The sequence below is a fragment of the Schistocerca nitens genome, chromosome 2 (genome assembly GCF_023898315.1).
Source record: "Schistocerca nitens isolate TAMUIC-IGC-003100 chromosome 2, iqSchNite1.1, whole genome shotgun sequence".
Taxonomy (NCBI): domain Eukaryota; kingdom Metazoa; phylum Arthropoda; class Insecta; order Orthoptera; family Acrididae; genus Schistocerca; species Schistocerca nitens.
The window spans coordinates 1,073,253,897-1,073,275,907 of NC_064615.1; the positions used below are offsets into that span (position 1 = coordinate 1,073,253,897).

Consider the following 22,011-nt stretch of genomic DNA (forward strand, 5'->3'; position numbering starts at 1 on the left):
TGTAACACATGACGACTTGGATGTCCCTGACGTACCATTATGCAGTCAGCGTGGCTTCAGTCAATGCCAGCCCTGACCTGAAATCACATCCAATTATTCCCCACTTTATGACACAGGAAGCAATACCGCTAGGTCTCTCAAAAACATTGGAAGAGTAGTACTTCTGTCCAGTGGCCACCATACTCACCGATGATGGCCAATCGCATTATGCAGAACAATGGCTCATTGTTGAACACACTGTGACGCCATTCATTAGTAGTCCACGCTTCTCGGAGATGGCATCACTCCAAACACAGAAGATTGTGTTGTGGTGTTAACAGCAGGCTATGCAGAGGACAGTAATTCCCTAGTGCAGCTGTTACTAGCCTCCAACCATTGTTGTGGGATGACACACTGTGTTGCAGGGTGTCCACTACCTGTTCTTGGATGCCAGGAGAGATGTGAAGGGATCACAATGTGCTTGGTGCGCATTCAGCGATTGTCTCTTTTAGTGGTCTGGCCATTGTCACTTTCGAATGAACCCAAATGTGGATATTACACTATTCCACGAACCTGCGAATTGGAAACCCACAATAAGGCCCTTTTATAACTCTGTCAGGTGCTGATACACTGACTCACTTGAATATGTGGAATCTCCATGTCCTACACAGTGATAACCAACATATGACTCTGTTCATGCCTCTCATATGAATATATCCTACCAGGGCTGCTAATAATGTTAAACAGCACTAGGGTAGCGGTCGTTCTAGCTGTCGTAGAGACTTGCCACTGCACTCGTTCACATGCACGCCCATAGTGTGTTAGTATATGAAGCTACACTGACAACTCACCAAGTGTTTTGGATGCTTCACTTTTTTTGTCACGCAGCATAGATTGTAAATTGAACATAAAACTGATGCATATACAATTTTCATCACATCTGTCAGTACATCCTTATCACTAAGACATTTCATGTGTAGCAATTCTAAGGAGGTGAACTCATTCTAAGTTTTTAAACAGGCAGGGAAGACATTACTATTTTACGATGCAAATTTTTTCCCTTATTTTTTCCTTTTTTTTCCCCTCTCAAACTGGAAAGAGTTGCAGTAGTGCGTGTTCTCGCTTTCTTTTGTACACGTCTTGTAATTGTGTCAATTCGTGTAATTTTCTCCCTTATGCATTTAAAATGTTACTTGTTACTCTATTCTTAATGTTGTATATGAATGGAAAATTTTGGTTTCGCACAGAAATGCAGACTATTTTGTGAGAAATGTCAGGCTTTAAAAATTTGTGGAGAAGTTAACAGGTGAAACAGTAGGTAAGGTTGTAAGTATGCTGTTTCTGTTTTCTTATTGGTAACGCCACGTAGCGCTATGTATGACAATCACTGGCTGTGCTGTGTGCAGTCTGTGGCTGCTTTGCATTGTTGTAATACTCGCCATTGTAGTGTTAGGCAGCTGGCTGTGAACAGCGCGTAACGTTGCGCAGTTGGAGGTGAGCCGCCAGCAGTGGTGGATGTGGGGAGAGAGATGGCGGAGTTTTGAAATTTGTCATGAACTGCTATATATATTATGACTATTGAGGTAAATACATTGGTTGTTCTCTATTAAAATCTTTCATTTGCTAACTATGCCTATCAGTAGTTAGTGCCTTCAGTAGTTTGAATCTTTTATTTAGCTGGCAGTAGTGGCGCTCGCTGTATTGCAGTAGCTTGAGTAGCGAAGATTTTTGTGAGGTAAGTGATTTGTGAAAGGTATAGTTTAATGTTAGTCAGGGCCCATTATTTTGTAGGAATTATTGAAAGTCAGATTGCGTTGCGCTAACAAAATATTGTGTGTCAGTTTAAGCACAGTCCTGTATAATTTGTTCAAAGGGGACGTTTCATATGTCGACCCTTAGCTGAGGATACCTCACTGGAATCTTCTGATTTTTTTCTTGTAGTTTGTGTAATTAGTGTAGTTTTTGTTTATTGCTAGCGCGTAATTATAGAGAGAATTTCCATTGTAGTTGTAGTTTTTCATTGTTGTACAGTAAAACAGTTGTGGCATGCATGTAGATTTGCACCAAGTATTTCGCAGCTGCGCTTGCAATTAAGTACACATTATTTCCATTGCTATGTTATTTTATTTTGCTCTTCAAATTGTGCTTTTCTGTGTTATCGTGTGAAATATTGTGACAATAATGGCGTGTGAAAAACGTAACACTAGGCTCCAAAGTAAACTGAGAAATAATAGTGACGACGAGCGTAGCTTATCAGCACCACTGTGTAGTGAATTAACAGACATTCAAAGTAGTAATTTGGTAATTGTGCATAGGGAAATGGAGCGGGCGGCAAACAATGGCGTGGACAGTGAAACAATTAGTGAAGAGGGAAGCATTATCGATCGATCGGTCGGCAACAGCTCGCCTCAGGAATCGGGAATGACAGGACACAATTTTGCAAATATTGTAGACTCAGGTTTTGGGTTCTCACCGTTTTCTCAAATGAGTCAAGACACATTTTCCACTTGTCAAAATGTGAATGTTGCCGGTGCAAATTCACTGCCGAAAAGCACTGAGGAACATGTTTCAGACACCAGTGCATTGTTATTACAATTAATGCAACAAATGGGACAAAAGCTTGAAAAATTAGACACAATGGAACAAAATCAGAGACAAACACAGCAAAAGCTTCAAAAATTAGACACAATGGAACAAAATCAGAGACAAACACACCAACAGTTAGACACAATGGAACAAAATCAGAGACAAACACAGCAACAGCTTCAAAAGTTAGACTCATTGGAACAAACTCTTGAACAAACACGTGAAGATTTAACTACTGAGTTACATAACATTGAATCGAAATGTCAAAAAGCCTGTAATGACGTAAAAACACAAATTTGTGAGCATTTTCAACCTATTTTTTCGCGGCATGAAAATGCATTACAGAATCACGAAGCAGCCATAAAAGAACTGCAAACTATTGTTCATGAAAATCATGAGATCTTGCAAGCTAAATTTGACTCAGTTGCATCTACCGATTCGGTTACGCAACTTGCAAAAAGTCAGGAAAACTTAAAGGACACAGTAGATACTCTGAAACTTGGTTCAGAAAAACACACTGAGGAAATAAGTACACTATCGGATAAAGTAGCCGAACTTTCAGATCAGTTCACTAACTTATCTACAAAGGTAGATGATGATCTGAATGACACAACACCTGTAGCCTTCACTGACACTGAAGAGTATGAAGAAATTAGAAAATTCAAACAAAATCAAAATCAAATCAATACACAGTACAAAAGAGAAATCCGGGAAGTACAAGATCAGCTGACACAGGTAATACACGAATTACGCATTTCAGAGGACACTCGCGCCCCAATACGGGAACAGGGACATAGAAATACGGAACAACCACAAAATAATAACACAGGACACTTCGGAAATTATGAAAGAAATTGGCAAGGCACATCGAATTTTGAGATGGAACCGCCGACACGACGTTACAATGACCGATATGCTACTCGCCGACACGATGATTTTGACTATTAGCTGTTCATTACTACACGTAAATTCAAAACGTTTAAGAATTCTGCCAACGACATTCATCCACAAGCGTGGCTCCATCAATTCTCTCATTGTTTTCCTCCCAACTGGTCATTGCAGCATAGATTTGAATTTATGTGTGGCTATTTAGAGAATGAACCAGCTGTAAGAATGCGATCGGTCATTCACGATTGTCACAGTGAAGGAGAATTTTACCATGCCTTCCTCTCAGCATATTGGTCTCAAGCCACACAAGACCGAGTAAAACATAGCATCATAATGATGAAACATTTCGAACAATCTGAATTCTCCAGTCTTGTGAAATATTTTGAAGACATGTTGCACAAGAATCAGTACCTGTCAAACCCATACAGCTCCTCAGAACTCATCCGCATTTGCTTAATCAAATTACCTGAACATTTACGACATATTATTTTGGCAGGACGTTGCAAAGACGACATTGAAGCTTTTCAGGGACTGTTACAAGAACTGGAAATTGACACTGACAATCGCGGAACGCAGGAGCACAACAATTACAGATCACATCCGTCGCAATTCCGCGATTAAAGAAATAATAACTGGACGCGACAAGGCTCTTCTCACAACACAAATCGTGACCGAAACAGACACCACCCGTATGACAACCGTTGGCAGAGTAGTAATAATTACAGGGAAAGATCACCTCTCCGTGGTAATGACTATCACAGAGACAATCAGAGAAACAGACAATATGGGAACCAAAACAATTATTATTACGGGAGACAGAATAACTTTAGACGCAATGGTCCACCGTGCAGTGATAATTCAGGGAGAAATTCTCCACCATTTAACCGAGAAGAAAGAAACTACAGGAACTACCGACATGACGACAGACGATATGATCGTAACGACAAACCTGAATTGCATCAGAACTGGCGGGATTCAAACAGAGCAGGGCCCTCTCGACAAAGTGAATTTGTAGGAGTTAGGTCCCCAAACCCCAATAACGACGCGCGCCAACAAAGAGACATTAGGCAATGACTCATACCGCTGGCAGCCACAAAACGTAGGTATGAAACTAACGACGCAGCTGCCGTAGCTAGTAATTACGTAAAAATGGAAGACATTAGGGTCATCTTACTGCAAGAACACGACGTAAAACATAACAACATTGCATATCCTGTGATTCACTTCACAGTAAATGACGTAAAATTTACGGCAGTACTTGACTCTGGCAGTCCCATTTCAGTAATTAGTGAAACAGCCTTTAGCAAATGCAACAAATCGAACGATTGCCCCACACTTCCGTTACGTAAGATTAAATTACAAGGTCCAATCTTTGGAAAAAGTGTAGATGTACGCCAACAAACCAACTTAGAATTCTTTTGCCAAAGCCACAGCTTCTCTATGAACTTTCTTATTGTTCCATTATTGTCGACGGAAATTATATTGGGAGTAGACTTTTTGAATGAATACAAAGCAATCTTAAACTTTCACGATGCTGAAATAAGTTTAGAGAAAGAATGTAAGTCAATAGCTTTGAAGTTTGAAGATTGGCTCTCAAACTATGGCAAGGAAATTAATCGGCTTTACCTTCTGTTAGACAACAGTTCGGAATTTCGACGGAACTTGACACTAAGAATCACTCTGCAAGTACTGAAACGGATGATATCGACGGAGTATTTGGTACTAATGAGTTAATTCAGAATAAAATTCAAACAGTTGAGAATTGTAATGACACAGATAGGCAGGACCTTTTTGAGATTTTACAAGCACATTCCACAGTTTTTCCTCACAAAACAGGAACAATCAAGGGATTTCAATACCAATTTCGTGTTCGTGAGCATACTAAATTTTGTGTTAGACCATACGTAATTCCGGCACATTATAGGGACCGTGTTAGAACAGAAGTACAATCTATGCTTGACGAGGGCGTTATTGAGCCTGCAGTAAGCTCATACAACAATCCATTACATGTTGTTGAGAAGAAAAATGGATCGATCAGGCTTGTCTTAGATTCGAGACAAATCAATACTATCATCATTCCTGAAACAGACAGGCCGCAAACGTTGGAAGAACTTCTTCAAAATTTTAATGGTGTGAAAGTGTTGTCTTCCATTGATCTCAGATCCAGCTTTTATCAGATCGAACTTCATCCAGAATGTAGAAAATACACAGCTTTCCTTTGTTTCGGCGTTTGTTATCAGTTTCGGAAACTTCCTTTTGGTTTGAACATTTCTTCGGCAGCATTCATTCGCGGGCTAAATTCCATATTACCTGAGTTCTTAAAACGTCACATCACCTTATATGTGGACGATATTCTAATAGCAGAAGTTTCATGGGAACAACATAATCGCATCCTCAACAGTTTGTTACGTATTTTTGCAGAATCTGGAATTACAGTTAACTTGGAAAAGTCTGAATTCGGTAGGTCAAAGGTGAGGTTTTTGGGACATATTATTTCTTCTGAAGGCATTCAGCCGGATCCTGAAAAGTTAGAAGCAATCAGAGCCATTCCAGTTCCATCCACAAAAAAACAAGTCCGCAGTTTTCTGGGTCTCGTAAATTTTTACCGTCGTTTTCTGAATATGCAAATTCTTGTTACACCAAAACTTTGTTCTCTCTCTGGAAAAAACACTATTTGGAACTGGGACGAACAAGCACAGTTGGAATTCAATTCTTTGAAAGAACCGCTACTTAACGCGCCAATACTAGCTCATCCAGATCTGTCACAAGATTTCTGCCTTGGCACGGATTCTTCTAAAGTCGGACTTGGTGCCCATTTATTTCAAGAAGCCATAGAAAATGACACTACCATTCAGAAAACCATTGCTTTTGCTAGCCGAGTGCTAACAAAATCTGAAAAAAATTATTCCGTTACTGAATTAGAAGCTTTAGCTATCGTTTGGGCATTTAACAAATTCCGTTTCTTTCCTTCTGGTAAGCACGTAAAAGTATACAGTGATCATCGTGCATTACAATTTCTTATGTCTTCAAAATTAAATCATGACAGGTTAAAACGTTGGGCATTGTTTCTGCAAGAATTCCGCTTCACAATAGTCTACATTCCCGGCAAGGAGAACATTGTTGCGGACGCACTGTCACGCGCACCAGCTGGGATTGAGAAAAGTAACACAGAAGGTAACCTCGAGAAAAATTTCAGTATTCTTTACATTCAGAAAGTCGCCTTTGAAAACTTCATCACCACATCTTTAAAGGACATTGCTCATGAACAAGATAAAGATCCGATTTGGAAAGGCATCAAAAGCAAATGGCATGAAAAGACACACACACAGATTCGGCATTATTATCTGGTTAGAAACAACATACTGTTCAAACGCTGCACTGTTGATGACAAGCTATGGGTACTTTGCATTCCTGACGATTTTGTTAATAAGCTCATTTGGTACATTCATTTCAGCTACGCACATTTTGGTCCACGAAAATGTTATCATATTCTTCGAACGACTTGTTATTTTAACAATATGGAAAAGAGAATTCGAAGAGTCCTGTCTATTTGTAAACTTTGTCAAAAGGCGAAACCATCTACTATCTCACATCGTGCACCGTTGTTTCCTATCATTCCTTCTAAATTAAAAGAATTTGCTGCAGTTGATCTGTTGGGACCCCTTGTCAGAACATCGAATGGATTTTCGTACGTTCTAGTCGCTGTTGAACTTACTTCCAAATTTGTTTCTTTCACTCCGTTACGTAAAGCCACTGGACGATCTGTATCCAACGCCTTTGTTAAAAATTTCTTACGTGAAGTTGGCCACGTTGCTAAAGTCATTTCAGATAACGGACCGCAATTCAGATCTGCTGTTTGGCCACGCATGCTTCGCAACCATAAAATCAAACCCGTTTTTATTTCATTGTACTCACCACATTGTAACCCCTCCGAACGGATTATGAAAGAAATCAATAAGCTTTGCAGACTTTATTGTCACAGAAAGCATCAGCATTGGGACAGATATTTACACTTATTTCAAAACGTGCTGAATGAAAAGCCTCATGACTCCACTGCTTTACCACCTACTCTTGTACTGAAGAATGAAAAACCACCGAACAGAATCACAGAGCTTGTACCTTTCCCGAATACACGTAAACTTCGACACAAAGACATAATTGATTTGGCTATTAAAAATATAAAATCTGCAGCAGACAAAAGGAGAAAACTACACGCTAAAGCAAATGCAAAGAAATTATATATTGGTCAGAAAGTTCTCATTAAAGCTCATTCATTGTCACATAAGAAGAAACACTTGAGTCACAAATTCTTTCTAGTTTACAATGGACCTTACAGAATCCGACGTATACCACATGATAATTGCGTTGAAGTTGAAACTCTGCGTACTAGGAAGAGTAAAGGTTTACACCATATTTCACATGTAAAACCGTTTATTGAAAGATAATCTGCTTTTTAACTTTGTCATTGCCATAAAACGTTTCACTTCACATTTCTAGTATGCATTGTCAGACTTAGAAACTGTTAACATGCAACACTGTTTGAAGTTAAATATTCAGTCAAGAACCAAGAGAACTTATTGAAACAGAAATTACGAATGCATTGTTATTGTGAACAGACGACACAGTGTTATTGTGTGTACATTCTTGCTTGTTAGTTGCACGATTACGTAACGACTATAAGGCTCACATTATTAGAACGTTTACCAGTACTGCCAATGAATTTTAATGCAACATTTTGGTTTACTTGAAAATACATTCTGGATTTAAAGTGCTTTCTGTGAGATGCCAGATGACACAGTGGTTAGTTTATATGACAGCTACACGATTTTATCACGACGCTACTAATGAGTGACAATTTACAATGTTGCTTTTGCGGTGTATCTGTTTTATATCTGCACAGTTTTTCTGAATTCTTCTGCAAAGTAAAACAGGTTTTAGTAGTAACTTAGGTTTTAGTAGTAACTTTTGTGGTATAGCTACAATGAGACTGCCTTTTCCGTAGCACAACAATACGTTACAACACAGTACTTTCCTGATCACGGTAAGGTACGTAATAACTAAGATATCTATACGCAAAGCATTTCACTTTTGTGTATCATGAGGTAAGTACATTGACTTCTGCAGAACTTAGCTTTCGGAGGACGATAACTACGACACTTCCACAGAGATTATGTTGCAACAAGACGCACATTTAGCGCTACAGGACACGTATATGAGTGATTAATTTTGCACTTAAATCATTTATTTTTAAAGATATTTGGAGTACAATGATACAAAGGTTTTCCGTGATACATTTCATTCCATTGCTGTAATCTGTAACACCTGAGGGTATAATTACATTAATCCTCAGGGGGTACACGCCTACTTTGAGTATCATGTGTTTGGCAAGCACAAGGAGCCCTAGCTAATATGGTATTTGCTTATACAACTTTACACATCGGTACCATATTTCTCTAACACACAAATTACACAGCTATCTGATCATGTAACTGAGAGATAAACATTTTTTTTTACTACATCAGTGACAGATGTTTACGTAATTACACAGTTGGATAACTTCACACTTATGAAATTGTATTTTGTCTGTACTTTGTGAAATGCTCATATTTTTTCGGAACCATTGTGATACTATGAGAGCTTCGAATGATGTATTTGGTAAGGAAGCATGATCTTTAAAGTACGTTTCAGGTAGATGACACTTTTGAAATGAGCAGAGAATTTTTTTTAGGTTTTGAAACTATTGGAGGAAGCTACGACGATTTTGAGATTTGGCTGAGGTTTTATGATGTTATTATTACAATGATGATGTGTATTATGCTGTTGCGGTATGTTTATGATCAATAAGCTGATGCTATATGAGTTATTTGAGTATGCTACGTATCTGTTATCATAAAATATTGAAGAAGTGTCGACGAATAAGGTAAGGAATAATGAGTAGTGGTTAGGGACTCACTCTGGTTTGTGAAACAGGTTGTTGGAAACCAAGAATCGTACTTTAAGAGTTATGAAACGTATGTAAATGCGTGAATGTATTACAATGCCGACGAAAAATTTTTGGACACTGTTATATCAATAGGATTTTGTTTCTACAGATTTGTAACGCAAATTCTTGACCTGTGAAATATTTTTATCTGAGACTGCCACTGTAGCGGAAACTGCTGTCGTAAATATTTCGGTAAGAAAGTTAAGTGACCACCTGCACGTAATGTGTCGTGGGCACCCAGCTGGGCGACAGTCGGCTGGAAAAAAGCCATTAGTGTGTGCCAGAGGCGCAGGTGGAGAAAAAAAAAGGGGGAGGCCATTAACCTCGCTTCTGACATTCCTTTGTAGAAAACATCGCAAATACGACACTTTCATTACTTGGAAATATATCGTACTTTCTGATATTTACTGAAATCCCTAATGAAATGACAAGAAATAGTTTGTCTACACACCTGATTATGACTACTGTCTTTCTAGATGAGAGATTTTTTTTACTACTTATGAAATGCCACATGGCTATTGAACGATGTTCTTAAGCTTTGCTTTGTACATAGTTGCTTATTTCATTTGATATCTAGTTTCTAGCTGCACTGCAGCATTGGTAAAAATAAAATTTTATAGATGTATTAATATAAATATTTTCTGTCTACAGATCGAGTAGATAATAATTTTTTTCAAAAAAATGAGGGAGCACAAAAAGACATTTACCTTCACAGGAACTGCATTCATAATTTTCTTTTCAAGTACTTGGTAATTTCTTTTCTAGAATAAATTGTGATTCATCACTCTAGTGTTAAGATGTGACATAGGTATTAGACATGGCCATTTTTTAGTGTAATATTTTTTCTGCTTGAGCTATGTCTTGTTTAGATATATGTGTTTTTTATTTTGCTGCTGCTGTTTGCCAGGCATAGTGCTACTGAATTTTAATTTGTGTTACTCTTCTAAGCCATTTTACTACTGACTTATTTTTCTTGTTTGCTGCTCATTGCCTTATATTAGTTGTAATACAGCTGATTGCTTTGCGAATTTGAATATTTTGTCATTGCTGTTTGTGTTAATTGTTTTGTGCTGCTGCATTGCCTCGTCCCTTAGTTTAGCATCTGAGCTCAGTAGTTTTAAGTTAGCTTAAGAGGGGTAGACTATATAAGAAACTGACTATGAAGAATAGGGAAAGAATGCATTGAGAAGTTATATTAAAAAGATTTGGGCCAAAATGAGTATTGTACAATGAGAAATAATTATTTTGAAAGAAATATGAATAGAATACAGCAAGGAGGTATAGATAGGACTTTTTGGGAATAATGATGAATGAAGGGAGATCTCCAAGAAGTAAAGAAAGTTTTGTTTGCAAAATACTGCAGTAAAACAAACCCTGTCCTTTCCCCCTGTGTTATTCTGGTATGTGTTTGTGTACTCTTGTTGTGTACTCTTTGTGTTTTTCCTGTCTTTATGTGTTTAGCTAATAAGAGTTATGTTGTAGAATTTTTCTGATAATATGTTATTTTCTTTGTAAAGATGTTTAGACATTATTTATTCTGTTTTATTTTAATGCTCATGTGTGAAGATGATGTTCCGAAAGTTATTCTGACCTTTTATGTATGTACTCATGTCATAATTCCTGTAACACTGACGTATATGTTATTTCGATTCTTTTGTAAAGCCTGTATTACAAATGTTCTCTGTATTGTTATGTTCTTTAATGATGTATTTTGTACCTTTGTAATTGTATTCTTATGTTATAAAATTGTAATTGACACCAGGTCATCAAATTACTAACTTGTAAGTTACATTTCACTGCACACGTTTCTGTTGGTCATAGTATATGGACAATATGTGAGAAGTAGGGACTGTTAGTGTTTGCACGTGTGTTAATAATTCAGCAAGGGACTGGATAACAGCATTGCTGGTTCTAAGGACAATTCCAAAAACTTTGTGAGTGCACAAGTGGTGGTTATGGACTTGCTATATTATCCACAAGACTCTTCAATGGTGATTGTGCACCTGCACAGTCACAACAGATGGCTACTGGCCATCTCTACAAGGACTACAGTGGGTCTGCATCTTTGATGACCCACCAGTACCATTGTCTCTACAAGGACTACAGTGGGTCTGCACCTTTGATGACCCACCAATACCATTATTTCTACAAGGACTACAGTGGGTCTGCGTCTTTGCTGACTCACCAGAACCATTATTTCTACCAGGACTACAGTGGGTCTGCACCTCTGGTGGCCCACCAATACCGTAATCTCTACCAGGACTACAGTGGGTCTGCTCTGTGATGACCTACCTACCAATACTCTTCAAAACTTCGATTGACTCCGCTGTGGGTTTGCTCTGTTGTGGCCCATTACCTGTCAGCATGTCAAGAGTCAGCACTGTCTTTCCGTTGGAAGGACAACACTACTTCTTCAAGACTGCATGGAAATCCTCTACTTCCGTGTGCATTTTCTTTTACTGCTCAGACTTTGAGAAAAACCCTGCAGTGTTACTGTGATGAATGATCAGGACTGTCTTTATGGACTGTGAGAAAATTTTAGCATTTGACCAACATTGTATCAATAAGTGTGTGCATTTGATATCTCTGTTACTGTAATTGTGAAAAAATTTTTAACAAATATGTATTGGCCAGTGCCCAAAACAGTTTGTAAAATTTTTTGTGCGGAGCATGGGGGCTATGTAAGTAGGCTGTTTCTGTTTTCTTATTGGTAACGCCACGTAGCGCTATCTATGACAATCACTGGCTGTGCTGTGTGCAGTCTGTGGCTGCTTTGCATTGTTGTAATACTCGCCATTGTAGTGTTAGGCAGCTGGCTGTGAACAGCGCGTAGCGTTGCACAGTTGGAGGTGAGCCGCCAGCAGTGGTGGATGTGGGGAGAGAGATGGCGGAGTTTTGAAATTTGTCATGAACTGCTATATATATTATGACTATTGAGGTAAATACATTGGTTGTTCTCTATTAAAATCTTTCATTTGCTAACTATGCCTATCAGTAGTTAGTGCCTTCAGTAGTTTGAATCTTTTATTTAGCTGGCAGTAGTGGCGCTCGCTGTATTGTAGTAGCTTGAGTAGCGAAGATTTTTGTGAGGTAAGTGATTTGTGAAAGGTATAGTTTAATGTTAGTCAGGGCCCATTATTTTGTAGGGATTATTGAAAGTCAGATTGCGTTGCGCTAACAAAATATTGTGTGTCAGTTTAAGCACAGTCCTGTATAATTGTTCAAAGGGGACGTTTCAAGGTGTCTATGGTGTCTGGGGGCACTAAGAGACTGACTGTCATGAGTGTGTTGTGTGTTTAGGCAGCAGATTTCGATACATAGTGGGGACGATGATGCTAAATCTAAACCCTTTAGAGTGCTTCAGATCGTAGAGCAACACCACGAAAAATAAACTTGAGATTATGATGTGCAGTCAGCAGAGTCACGTGATTGTGGAGTGGAGTTTCAGAGCGTACAAAGCGAACTGTCCCAACGCGTATCATAGACCCCAAATTTAAAATACAAACATATTACAGTACTCTCGTATCGTGGGCTCTTGTCTCACAAAGCGAACTTGAAAAGTATGAAGTGCAGTAAGCTGTTTTCCGAGTGGACTGTTTTTTATGCGTAGAGTGAACTTAATGAATATATAGACTACAATGGCTCGATTATAACGTATTGTGTCTTAAAATATTAAGGTGGAACCTATCAATAAGGACAGCGTAGAGGCAGTTATACCCAGTTGATTGCTTTCTATGAATAGAGTACAAACTGTGACATTATGGTAAAAGAATTAACTTCTCACACAGACTAATAGTTCACCAAATAATAATTAGAACACTATGAGGTTGGGACTTTGAAACAACATGTTTGGCGAGAGAGTAATAGCTAGGTAATATGGTGGACTGTGATATACGAAGTGCATCTTGCCATGTCTAATGTGAAACTACAAAATAGTGATGAGCACTTTTGGTCTGCATTGCCAACTGCAGGTACTTTGATCAACAAGGATATTGTAAATATTATTCTTTCCTTCATCATTCTTTAGTATTTATTGTCGAGTAGTCACTTGAAAGAGTTTATGTTTAATTATGTATGAAACACATCATTTTGTGATGAAGTCGTTTCTTAGACTTCTCGTTTTTAGTACTTTTTGGACATAACTGATACCCCACACATTATAAATAATACTCTCAATGATAACAAAGTCAAAAGTTAAATTCTTTTGTTAAATTTCATCTCACACCACACATTACAATTTTGTGAACACTTCACCTATTGACACTGCTTTCCTTCAGGCAGCATATGTGTGTGCTACATATTTATCTGGAGCGATAAAGATTTTTTCCTTTTCGTTTACTTTATCTTTTTCTTCATATAATTGTGTAACTGGAGTGCTTGTGAACATTACTTCAGTCTTTTGTCTGGATATCCAAGTTGTATGTCGAATTTTGTATTGCTTAGTGCAATGTACTAGAAAAAAAACACATCATACAGTTCTGACGTTTAGCTAACTGGTTACAAACAATCGGAAAACAGTATATGTGTTTCCATTGTTGAAGTATTCATGCCATATGAAAACTTTACTTCTGATAGATGTATGTTGCATGACATTGGTTTACATACCAGTGTTGTTGTACTATGGTATACCAAAGCCATTCTGGGGCGTTGCTTACTTTTTTGATAAATGGTAGTAATCAGTTCAGTTTGAGTCTGTCTAATATTTAGTTAATTCGGAGAAAAGGTAAAATATTAGGATTTTATTTGCTACAAAATATATGTACACATTTTATTAGAAATTTATCAAGTTTCCTCCATTTTTATATGCTCTTTGGGTTAAATGCTCTATAATTTATAAGATCATTTATTTTATTACTAAATTTAGTGGTAGGACTAATATTATTGATAGATCAGGGAACTCCTGTTTCGTTACCTATGATGCCCTGTCATAACAGGATAGTATTGTTTCAAACACTGTCTTGTTGAGACCTTGAAATCTTTGAATTCAGAATTCGAAATTTAGTGAGTAGTGTGTCTGGTTTTGGTTTTTCTGTTTAATTTGCAATACGATGATTGTAGAGGAAGAACATGTAGTGGGTTTCCAAGTGTGGTGAAGTGAACAGATGGGACAAAGGTACAGAATCTGTTATGCAAAATACAGGAAAACATTTACTTGTTAAATTGGAAACTGGTGTTAGCAAGTAAGAGAGTGCAAATGATGGAATATAAAAATGGAACAATCACAGAAAGAAGTATGTGGAAAGGTATAAATGTTAGAGGAGAATTCTGACTGGAAATTTTTAAACAGGAGCAGTAAGGTGGCTTAGATAAGGAAATGGATGAGGTCAAGTTAGAGGTAAATAAAGATTTTGGGAAATTCAAAAATTAAGTTTCTGAAAGGGTTACAGAGACTCAGTTAGAAACATCAGTAGAACAAGGAAAATTTGGGAATGTCATAAGTGGAAAGGTAGGAGGCCTGTATAAAAACATAAAATACAGGCTGTTGCGTTCAAGCAAGGGAAAGCTGAAATAAGGAAATATTGAGATCAGCTTTAACAGCAATGTCATTAGATGAATGAGGAAGAAGTGGAGAAAATTAATGAGACCACTTCTAGGACTGAGAACTGGATTGAAAAGAATGAGGGATCTTGATAGATGGCATAGAAGTGGTTCACTTCATGAAAACAGAAATTCTGGGTGTTATCATAAGAACAGGCACGAGACAAAGACAATGAACTAATAAATGTGAGAGGCAGAGTGCCAAGAGGTCAAGTAATTTTAGGGGTGGAAGAGTCCTAAGTGGGAACAGAACTCCCACATTTGAGTCCCATGCTAGGGCGTGTATACTTATAGGACAACAAATGTTTCAAGTTTCCATTATGGAAGAATTTAGTAATTTCTCATAGCACTAGTACTACATTTAGTAATCGAACATGTAAAAGTCAGAACGTAATGGCAGAAGATAATGTATTTGATGATAGTTATGGAAATACTATGGACTCATTGAGTTAATAAATAGAAGTGTTTTCCCAGCTATAGAATGGAGTCAAAGAATATGAGGGGCAGCAAAGAGATGGGTGCAAAATGAAAGTAGTAATAGTAATGAGAAAGATTAGTAGTAGTAGTAAAAAGGAAGAAGAGAGAATAAAAGAGGTTACAAATCTTTTACATAATGACTTGGAAAAAGGAGATAAGGAATGACAATGAACTTTTTCTGAAATTATTGAGGAGATGAGCAGGCCTACCAAAAATTATTTGAAGAGTCCAATAGATATAGGTGTTGAGGAGAAAGTTAATGTTTTTGTCATTGGCTAAAAAGTTAGCAACAGGTAATGACAAGAAATACATTTATGTGTGATTCAAAAGAATTAGAAGAAGACATATATACAGATAGATAGTAGTGACTGGACACAGAGTGATTTTATTAGGAACTGTCACATGAAGTAAGTGAAACTGATGATACTAGGACTGGACAACTCCCTGTGAAAACTGGCATTTATGGTGGAGAAAACAAAACTCTTTTAGACACTAGTATTGAAACTGATGCAGTTACTCAAAGGTTTTTGAATTATGAACAGGAACATAATGATGTAATGAATGTGTGATTGTCTGGACTAAAAACAGTAAATGCAATTTATAAATTAAGCAAAGCTGCTAATCCGCAAATATTTCTGTAATTTGAAATTGTAGGCATATGTTTGATGCATATTTTTTATGGTACCAGGGCAAAGCGTAGCAATGAGTTTAGGTGTGGATTGGTTAACAGAATGTAGAGGAAAGATTTATTGTGGAGACAGTTTTGTTAATATTGGGTGTGAAGGATCAAAAGTGACTGTGAATTTTGATGATGTTACACTAGATAATAATAACTTAGTGGAACATCTTAAATTAAAAGGGATTGATTTTGCGAAATTGGAAATGAACCTGGCCTGTGCTTGTGATAAGGATAAAAGGGGATTGCAGAAGAACTTAAAAACCAAATGTCTAAATTTGAAGGATTAAATGACCACCAGAAAGAGGAATTAGAGACTTTTATGGGAAACATTTTCTGATAGACAGACAGACAGACAGAAGTAAGAGTGAATTCAATCGTCCTTTAATAGTTGTGCATAAAAAGAACAGTAGTCTAAAAGTTGTCATAGATGCTTGAATGTTGAATACAGTAGAGAGGAGAGAGACAAATCACCCAGAAAATATGGAAGGGATATTACAGAAGTACAACAAGGTGATTTAACTTATGAACAGGCAAGTACCAATTACTTAAAAATGTCGAAACTGTACATCCTTTTTGTAAATGAGAAGTTATACCATTATAATGTTGTCCCACTAGGGTTTAATATGCGTGTCAGTATCTATGTGAGTGCTAGACCAGTCATAAGATCAGAGCTAAGCACCAAAATAATTGGATATGTAAATGACCAACTAATTACCATTGAATCTTGGTAAGAATATTGTAACCTGTGGACAAGGTATTTTAAACTTTAAGAAAAGAGAGCATGATCACTAGGCTTAGAAAATGTGAAATGTTAGAAAAAAGAGAAAATTTTTGGGCAATATATCACCGACAACTGGTATTAAAAGTGATCCCAAAAACATAAAGACAATAAAAGAATGTCCATGTCTTAGAAACCAAAAGCAACGTAAATCATTTTAGGTATGTGCAATTCTTTTTTAGAAATTTTGTGCTTGGACAACTGTCACCTGGACGTACAAATATCTAGAAGCTTTTGGTGAACTTAAGGAGGCTTTGAGGGAGAGGAGGCTCATACACCACCCTGACCTCAGTCAGCCATTTTGTTTAGAAACTGACTCCAGTGGGCACAGCACTGAAGTGGAATAGTTCCAGTATTATGGAGATGAGTGGACTGAAGATAATAAAACATTATCCTTTGTAAACAGGTCATTCACTAGGTGTGAAGAAAAACGTAGTATGGCTGTGTGAGAAGTACATAATGACTTGGAAAAAGTCAGGAAAAAGGGGATTCCAGGAGTTTAGAGGTTGTCTATCAGGAAATAAAACAATTATTTACACTGATCACAGAGCCTTTTCATATGATTTATATTAATACATGGATGATTGATGTGGCGAACGCTCCTTTTGCAGCAATTTCAATTTAAAATCGTATATGTTAAAGGTACACAAAACATTGTGTCAGATACCTTCCCGAGACTGGTAGTAGGATGGAGTTATAAAGTCGGATAAACAATCGTGAGCAGCATGTAAATCTGTTTTATCTCAATGAAGTTCAGAGAGAGAAGAATATTGAATAAAACTGCAAAAACCTTTGAGGTTACATCAGAATCATGATGACGTGTGGAAGACGATAAAAAGGAACTTGGGTACGACTGCCAACATGTAACAGGATTTATAATTGTTTACTGTTTCAACAAACCAATGAAAATTAGGTAAACTGGGGAGTGTATTTGCCCAGTGAGCACATAACTGAAATAGTCGATTATACCCATTTGAATTTTCAGCATGTAGGTGTTAAAAAGAGTGTACAGAAATTAGCACAATCTGTGATTTTTCTTTATAACATGGCAAAGAGGGTAAATAATCCTATTAAAAATGTGATAAATGCCGAAGAGCCAAAGTTACTATCCATTCATGTAGACTTCCTACGCTGAATGATTTGATGGAACTGTTAGCTGAGGATTTCTATGCTCCTTTGCCAAAAACTGAAAAAGGTTTTGCCTGTATTCTTGTAATACTGGAGGTATTTTCCAAATTTATAAAGCTCTAACCTTCTCAAAAGCCAACTGGCGAAGCAATTTTTTTATCGTTCAAACAGCTCACTTTTGTGTAATCAATACTTTCTTTGCTAAAATAGCCCAGGAAATTATTCTATAAGACATTGCTGAGTGGAAATTAGCAAGATATGTTACGGTGTTGATTACTTTGTTTCCAAGAATAGCAGTTGTATGAAGAACAAAAGTAAAGGAAAATGTTTGAGCAGCTTACAAGGAATCCCATAAGTATCAGGACGCAAATTCAGTCTTTAGTAAGGCTTGCTTGAAAGTATTGTGTTAACAATTATGACACGAAAAATATTAGCTGCTAAAAACTCACCTTGTGCATCAGGAGGGCGCCAGAAAACAAGTATGCGAGAAGTACAGTATAAAACTCCCATGGGATGTATGTATAACAAGTCGTAAAATAAGACATCGTCGATATTCAAGAAATGTTCAAAACAAACACCGAATGAAAAATGATGCGCCACAGTGATCACAAAGGTACGCATCATCAAGACTGAAGACGAACTCCATGGGAGCTACAAACCATGCAGAACGTTCAGCTAAGTATCCACTCTTAAATAATGCATATAGAATCAAATTGGTGTAATGGGGAAATGTGATGGCATGCAACCGAATGTGAAACCGTCTGTCGTGGAGCTTATCGTGAAACTGGCTATTCTTTAAGGCATAGCTTTAGATAGTGCGATAATATGCCTTGCGTTTCATTTTGACTAAATGCCATCTTCGGCAACTGTTGTTGCAGATGCAGTGTAGTGTTTGCTTCGTTTATCGTTGACATGCTCGTCTTTGTGTCAACACCACTAGCAGTGTAACACTGTTGTGAGTTACTCATATACTGTACTCGCCACTGGATACCTCCAGTTCCGCCCCTATTGCCGTTAGCAGCCAATATTGTGGTTGCATGTTAAACTATATGTGGGGCGTCGAATAACGTAAACATCATTTACGTTTTGCGACCTCGGACTCAGGAGATTCCCTGTCAACAATATGTTTCTTCAAAGTTACGTACTCATCAATATGTAGACCAAAGACGGTTACAACCGTTTTTTGACGTATTACTGGTCATTACGCAACCATTACTGGGTGGGAAGAACTAACAGAGATGAGCTAGAAATAATCAGAAGAAAAGGATTCCGCCTTAGCTCTTATTACTGTTATTATTATTATTATTGCTATATCCTCAAAGTTGCAGTGGTACATATGCACTTAAATGGCTGACAGTACAAGAGAGGTGTTGTGTCTCATAGAGAAGTTTCGTTAATTCATCTACCTGAAGCAACTATTGTTTATCTTTTGAAGTGCTTACAGTTACCTGTTTCGGCGTGTTGTTTGCAGGTGGAGCCACTAAAGACTGGAGACGTATGTTGGACGTGAACGTGCTGGGTCTGAGCATCTGCACCAGGGAGGCCGTGCAGGGCATGCTCAGCAGGGGCGTCGAAGATGGCTTCATCATCCACATCTGCAGGTGAGTGGCTACCACAGTGTGCTTAGAAAATGGAGAGGCGTGACCCCCTGACAAAGAAAAGTTTCTGAGAGTAGCACATTCTTCCACTGCTCAATTTTAAACGGGTCGTTTATCTATAAAATGACGATCATGAAGAGTCACTTGTCAGCACTCTGTTACTGAAAGGAGAAAATGGCATACGAAATCGGATGATTTTTTGATGCAACTTCGATACAAATTGTTGTGATAACTCCTAAGCTTCATTATCATACTACAGTAGTGTCATTGTACGAGTATGTGAATGCAGTGAAGCAATACAAATGGACTCCAAATGAACATTAGATTAGCTAAGCTACGGACGAGATCAGAAGGTACACCATAGACGCTCCAAGACGCCACTTAACGCCTAGTTAACAGCTAGGAGTGATGTGCTCCTGTGGCTTGTGCCAGACGTGAATGTAATTACCAGTTTGGAACAAGAGCGTTCGTGGCTCGAGTGATAATCAGGGCTCGTAGACAAAATACCCTAATTGGTGTGGGACGGGGCAACGATAGTGGCGTAATTCCATTGTAGGCCGCCAGCATATGGTAGGTGAGATGTAGTTCAACAGCTGAAGCCTACGCTCACACACACATCTTGCATAACGTATAAGCGATAGCTGGCGATTCTGCGAAGGATTGTGTTAAGAAGTTATGTTAGTATGATGAACAATTCCACAAATACAGATGTTAGAAGTCGAAAGAGTCTCACAATAATTGTCAAAAAGAAGTAGTCATACACCTAAATGTAGCTGTAGGGAGTAGCTGTAGTGGTGAGGTGGTGGGCATTTAATTATTACGTAATAATTCATTTTGGTAAAGATTTTATTACACACCGTTTCAAAACACAATAAAGAAATTATGAAAACTGATAGGATGAGAGATGTAAGTATTTGCATAAAATATCAAAAACTCTATCTCGAACCTCTGACCTGAATAGTCAAGTAATTTTCGTTACAAAGTAAAACTTCTACACTCTAGTCTGAAGTAAGTTAAAGAAATTAATGAGGCCAACCAGTGAGTAGAATTTAAGGCCACAGCATGAAAAATTAATAAACCATCAATATCGCGTAACCTTTTTTCAAATGAGAATGAAATAAACTAGTCTGATAATTGGAAATGAAAACGTTTTGTTAAAAATTCTCTTTTATGTTTGTTAAAAGCCACGGCTAATTGTTTCTCAAGGCGCTATCGCCAGAAATATCATACGTATTCTAACGTGAAGACATCTGTCTTACTCACGATGGATTTTTTTAAAAAATCTTTCTTTTATGTTACGCGATAAACCAGTTAAATAAACTGCTTCATTATTTCTTTTTTGTGAGGCTTGATGCTCCAGTATAGCTGCCTATGTGCAATGGCAGAGTATACATTAATAAAAATTATTATTGATAAAACTGTACCTCGGGCCTAAAAAATGAAATGGAAAATATTACAAGACGCCGTTCTGTATTTATTAAGAATATTATCTTTAATGCTTCTTGCAAGAAATGACTATTAAAAGCGATTTTATCATTTTATTATTAATGGCGTCGCTACAACAATTAACTTACACAAAATGGTCAGTGCAACATCTAATGATTACGTAAATAAATCATTGATCAGAGAAGGTACTATTTGCTACCAACAAAAAACACGTTCTGCCCTAAAAAATTGCATACATATTTGACAAAATTGATAATAACGCTACAGATAATTATATTACTCATTTACAGACCGTGATCTCTATGCGACCGTCAGATAGGACATCAGAACCAACAATACCGTGAACACAAAGAAGAAGACAAAGAAACAAAACGTCCTTTTCTTACATTCTGTGATACAGAGATAGTAATTGTTGCTGCATAAGGGCGTGGAGAGCGCTTCCATGTTGATGAATATCGATAAGTTAATTTACATTCCCTTTCTCCGGAGGCTATGCTATATCATTTCAACCAGAATTTCACTTGAAATTTAAATATGTTTCTATAAATCCAATCTTAGTTAACTGTGACTGTAGTTACATAAAATGTGTAAATTTTATAGTTTCTTTTTATGAACGCCTGCATTAGGAATAATACAAGAACGTGTGTTCCACTGTACTAAATTTAAATTTCCACACTTGGCTTAAAACTCAGCAACCTGTTCTGAGAGTAGCTCACAATAACTTACACAATCTGTAGCAGATGTGTGCTTCTCGACGCCTGCTCATAATGCTTAAAGATAACATCAAGACTGAAGCTCGCAGCGTACAGGAAATAATTCATGATCAGAATCACGTAATTACAAGTCAGGCAACTCCCAAGAGAGTAAATTAAGTTAACAACAAACTACTCAGTTTATGCAGATGGTGTCATATTCAGCTATTAATAGTACA

At 37.4% G+C, this 22,011-nt stretch overlaps 1 protein-coding gene across 1 annotated transcript in view; it reads left to right on the forward strand.

The window, feature by feature from the left end:
- Positions 1–22,011, forward strand: part of LOC126237463 (dehydrogenase/reductase SDR family member 11-like) — a 119,789-nt gene that overhangs the window by 34,986 nt on the left and 62,792 nt on the right. The window contains exon 3 of the mRNA XM_049947601.1: positions 19,508–19,637. Coding sequence (XP_049803558.1) covers positions 19,508–19,637 — 130 coding nt within the window. The remainder of the gene's footprint in view (positions 1–19,507; positions 19,638–22,011) is intronic.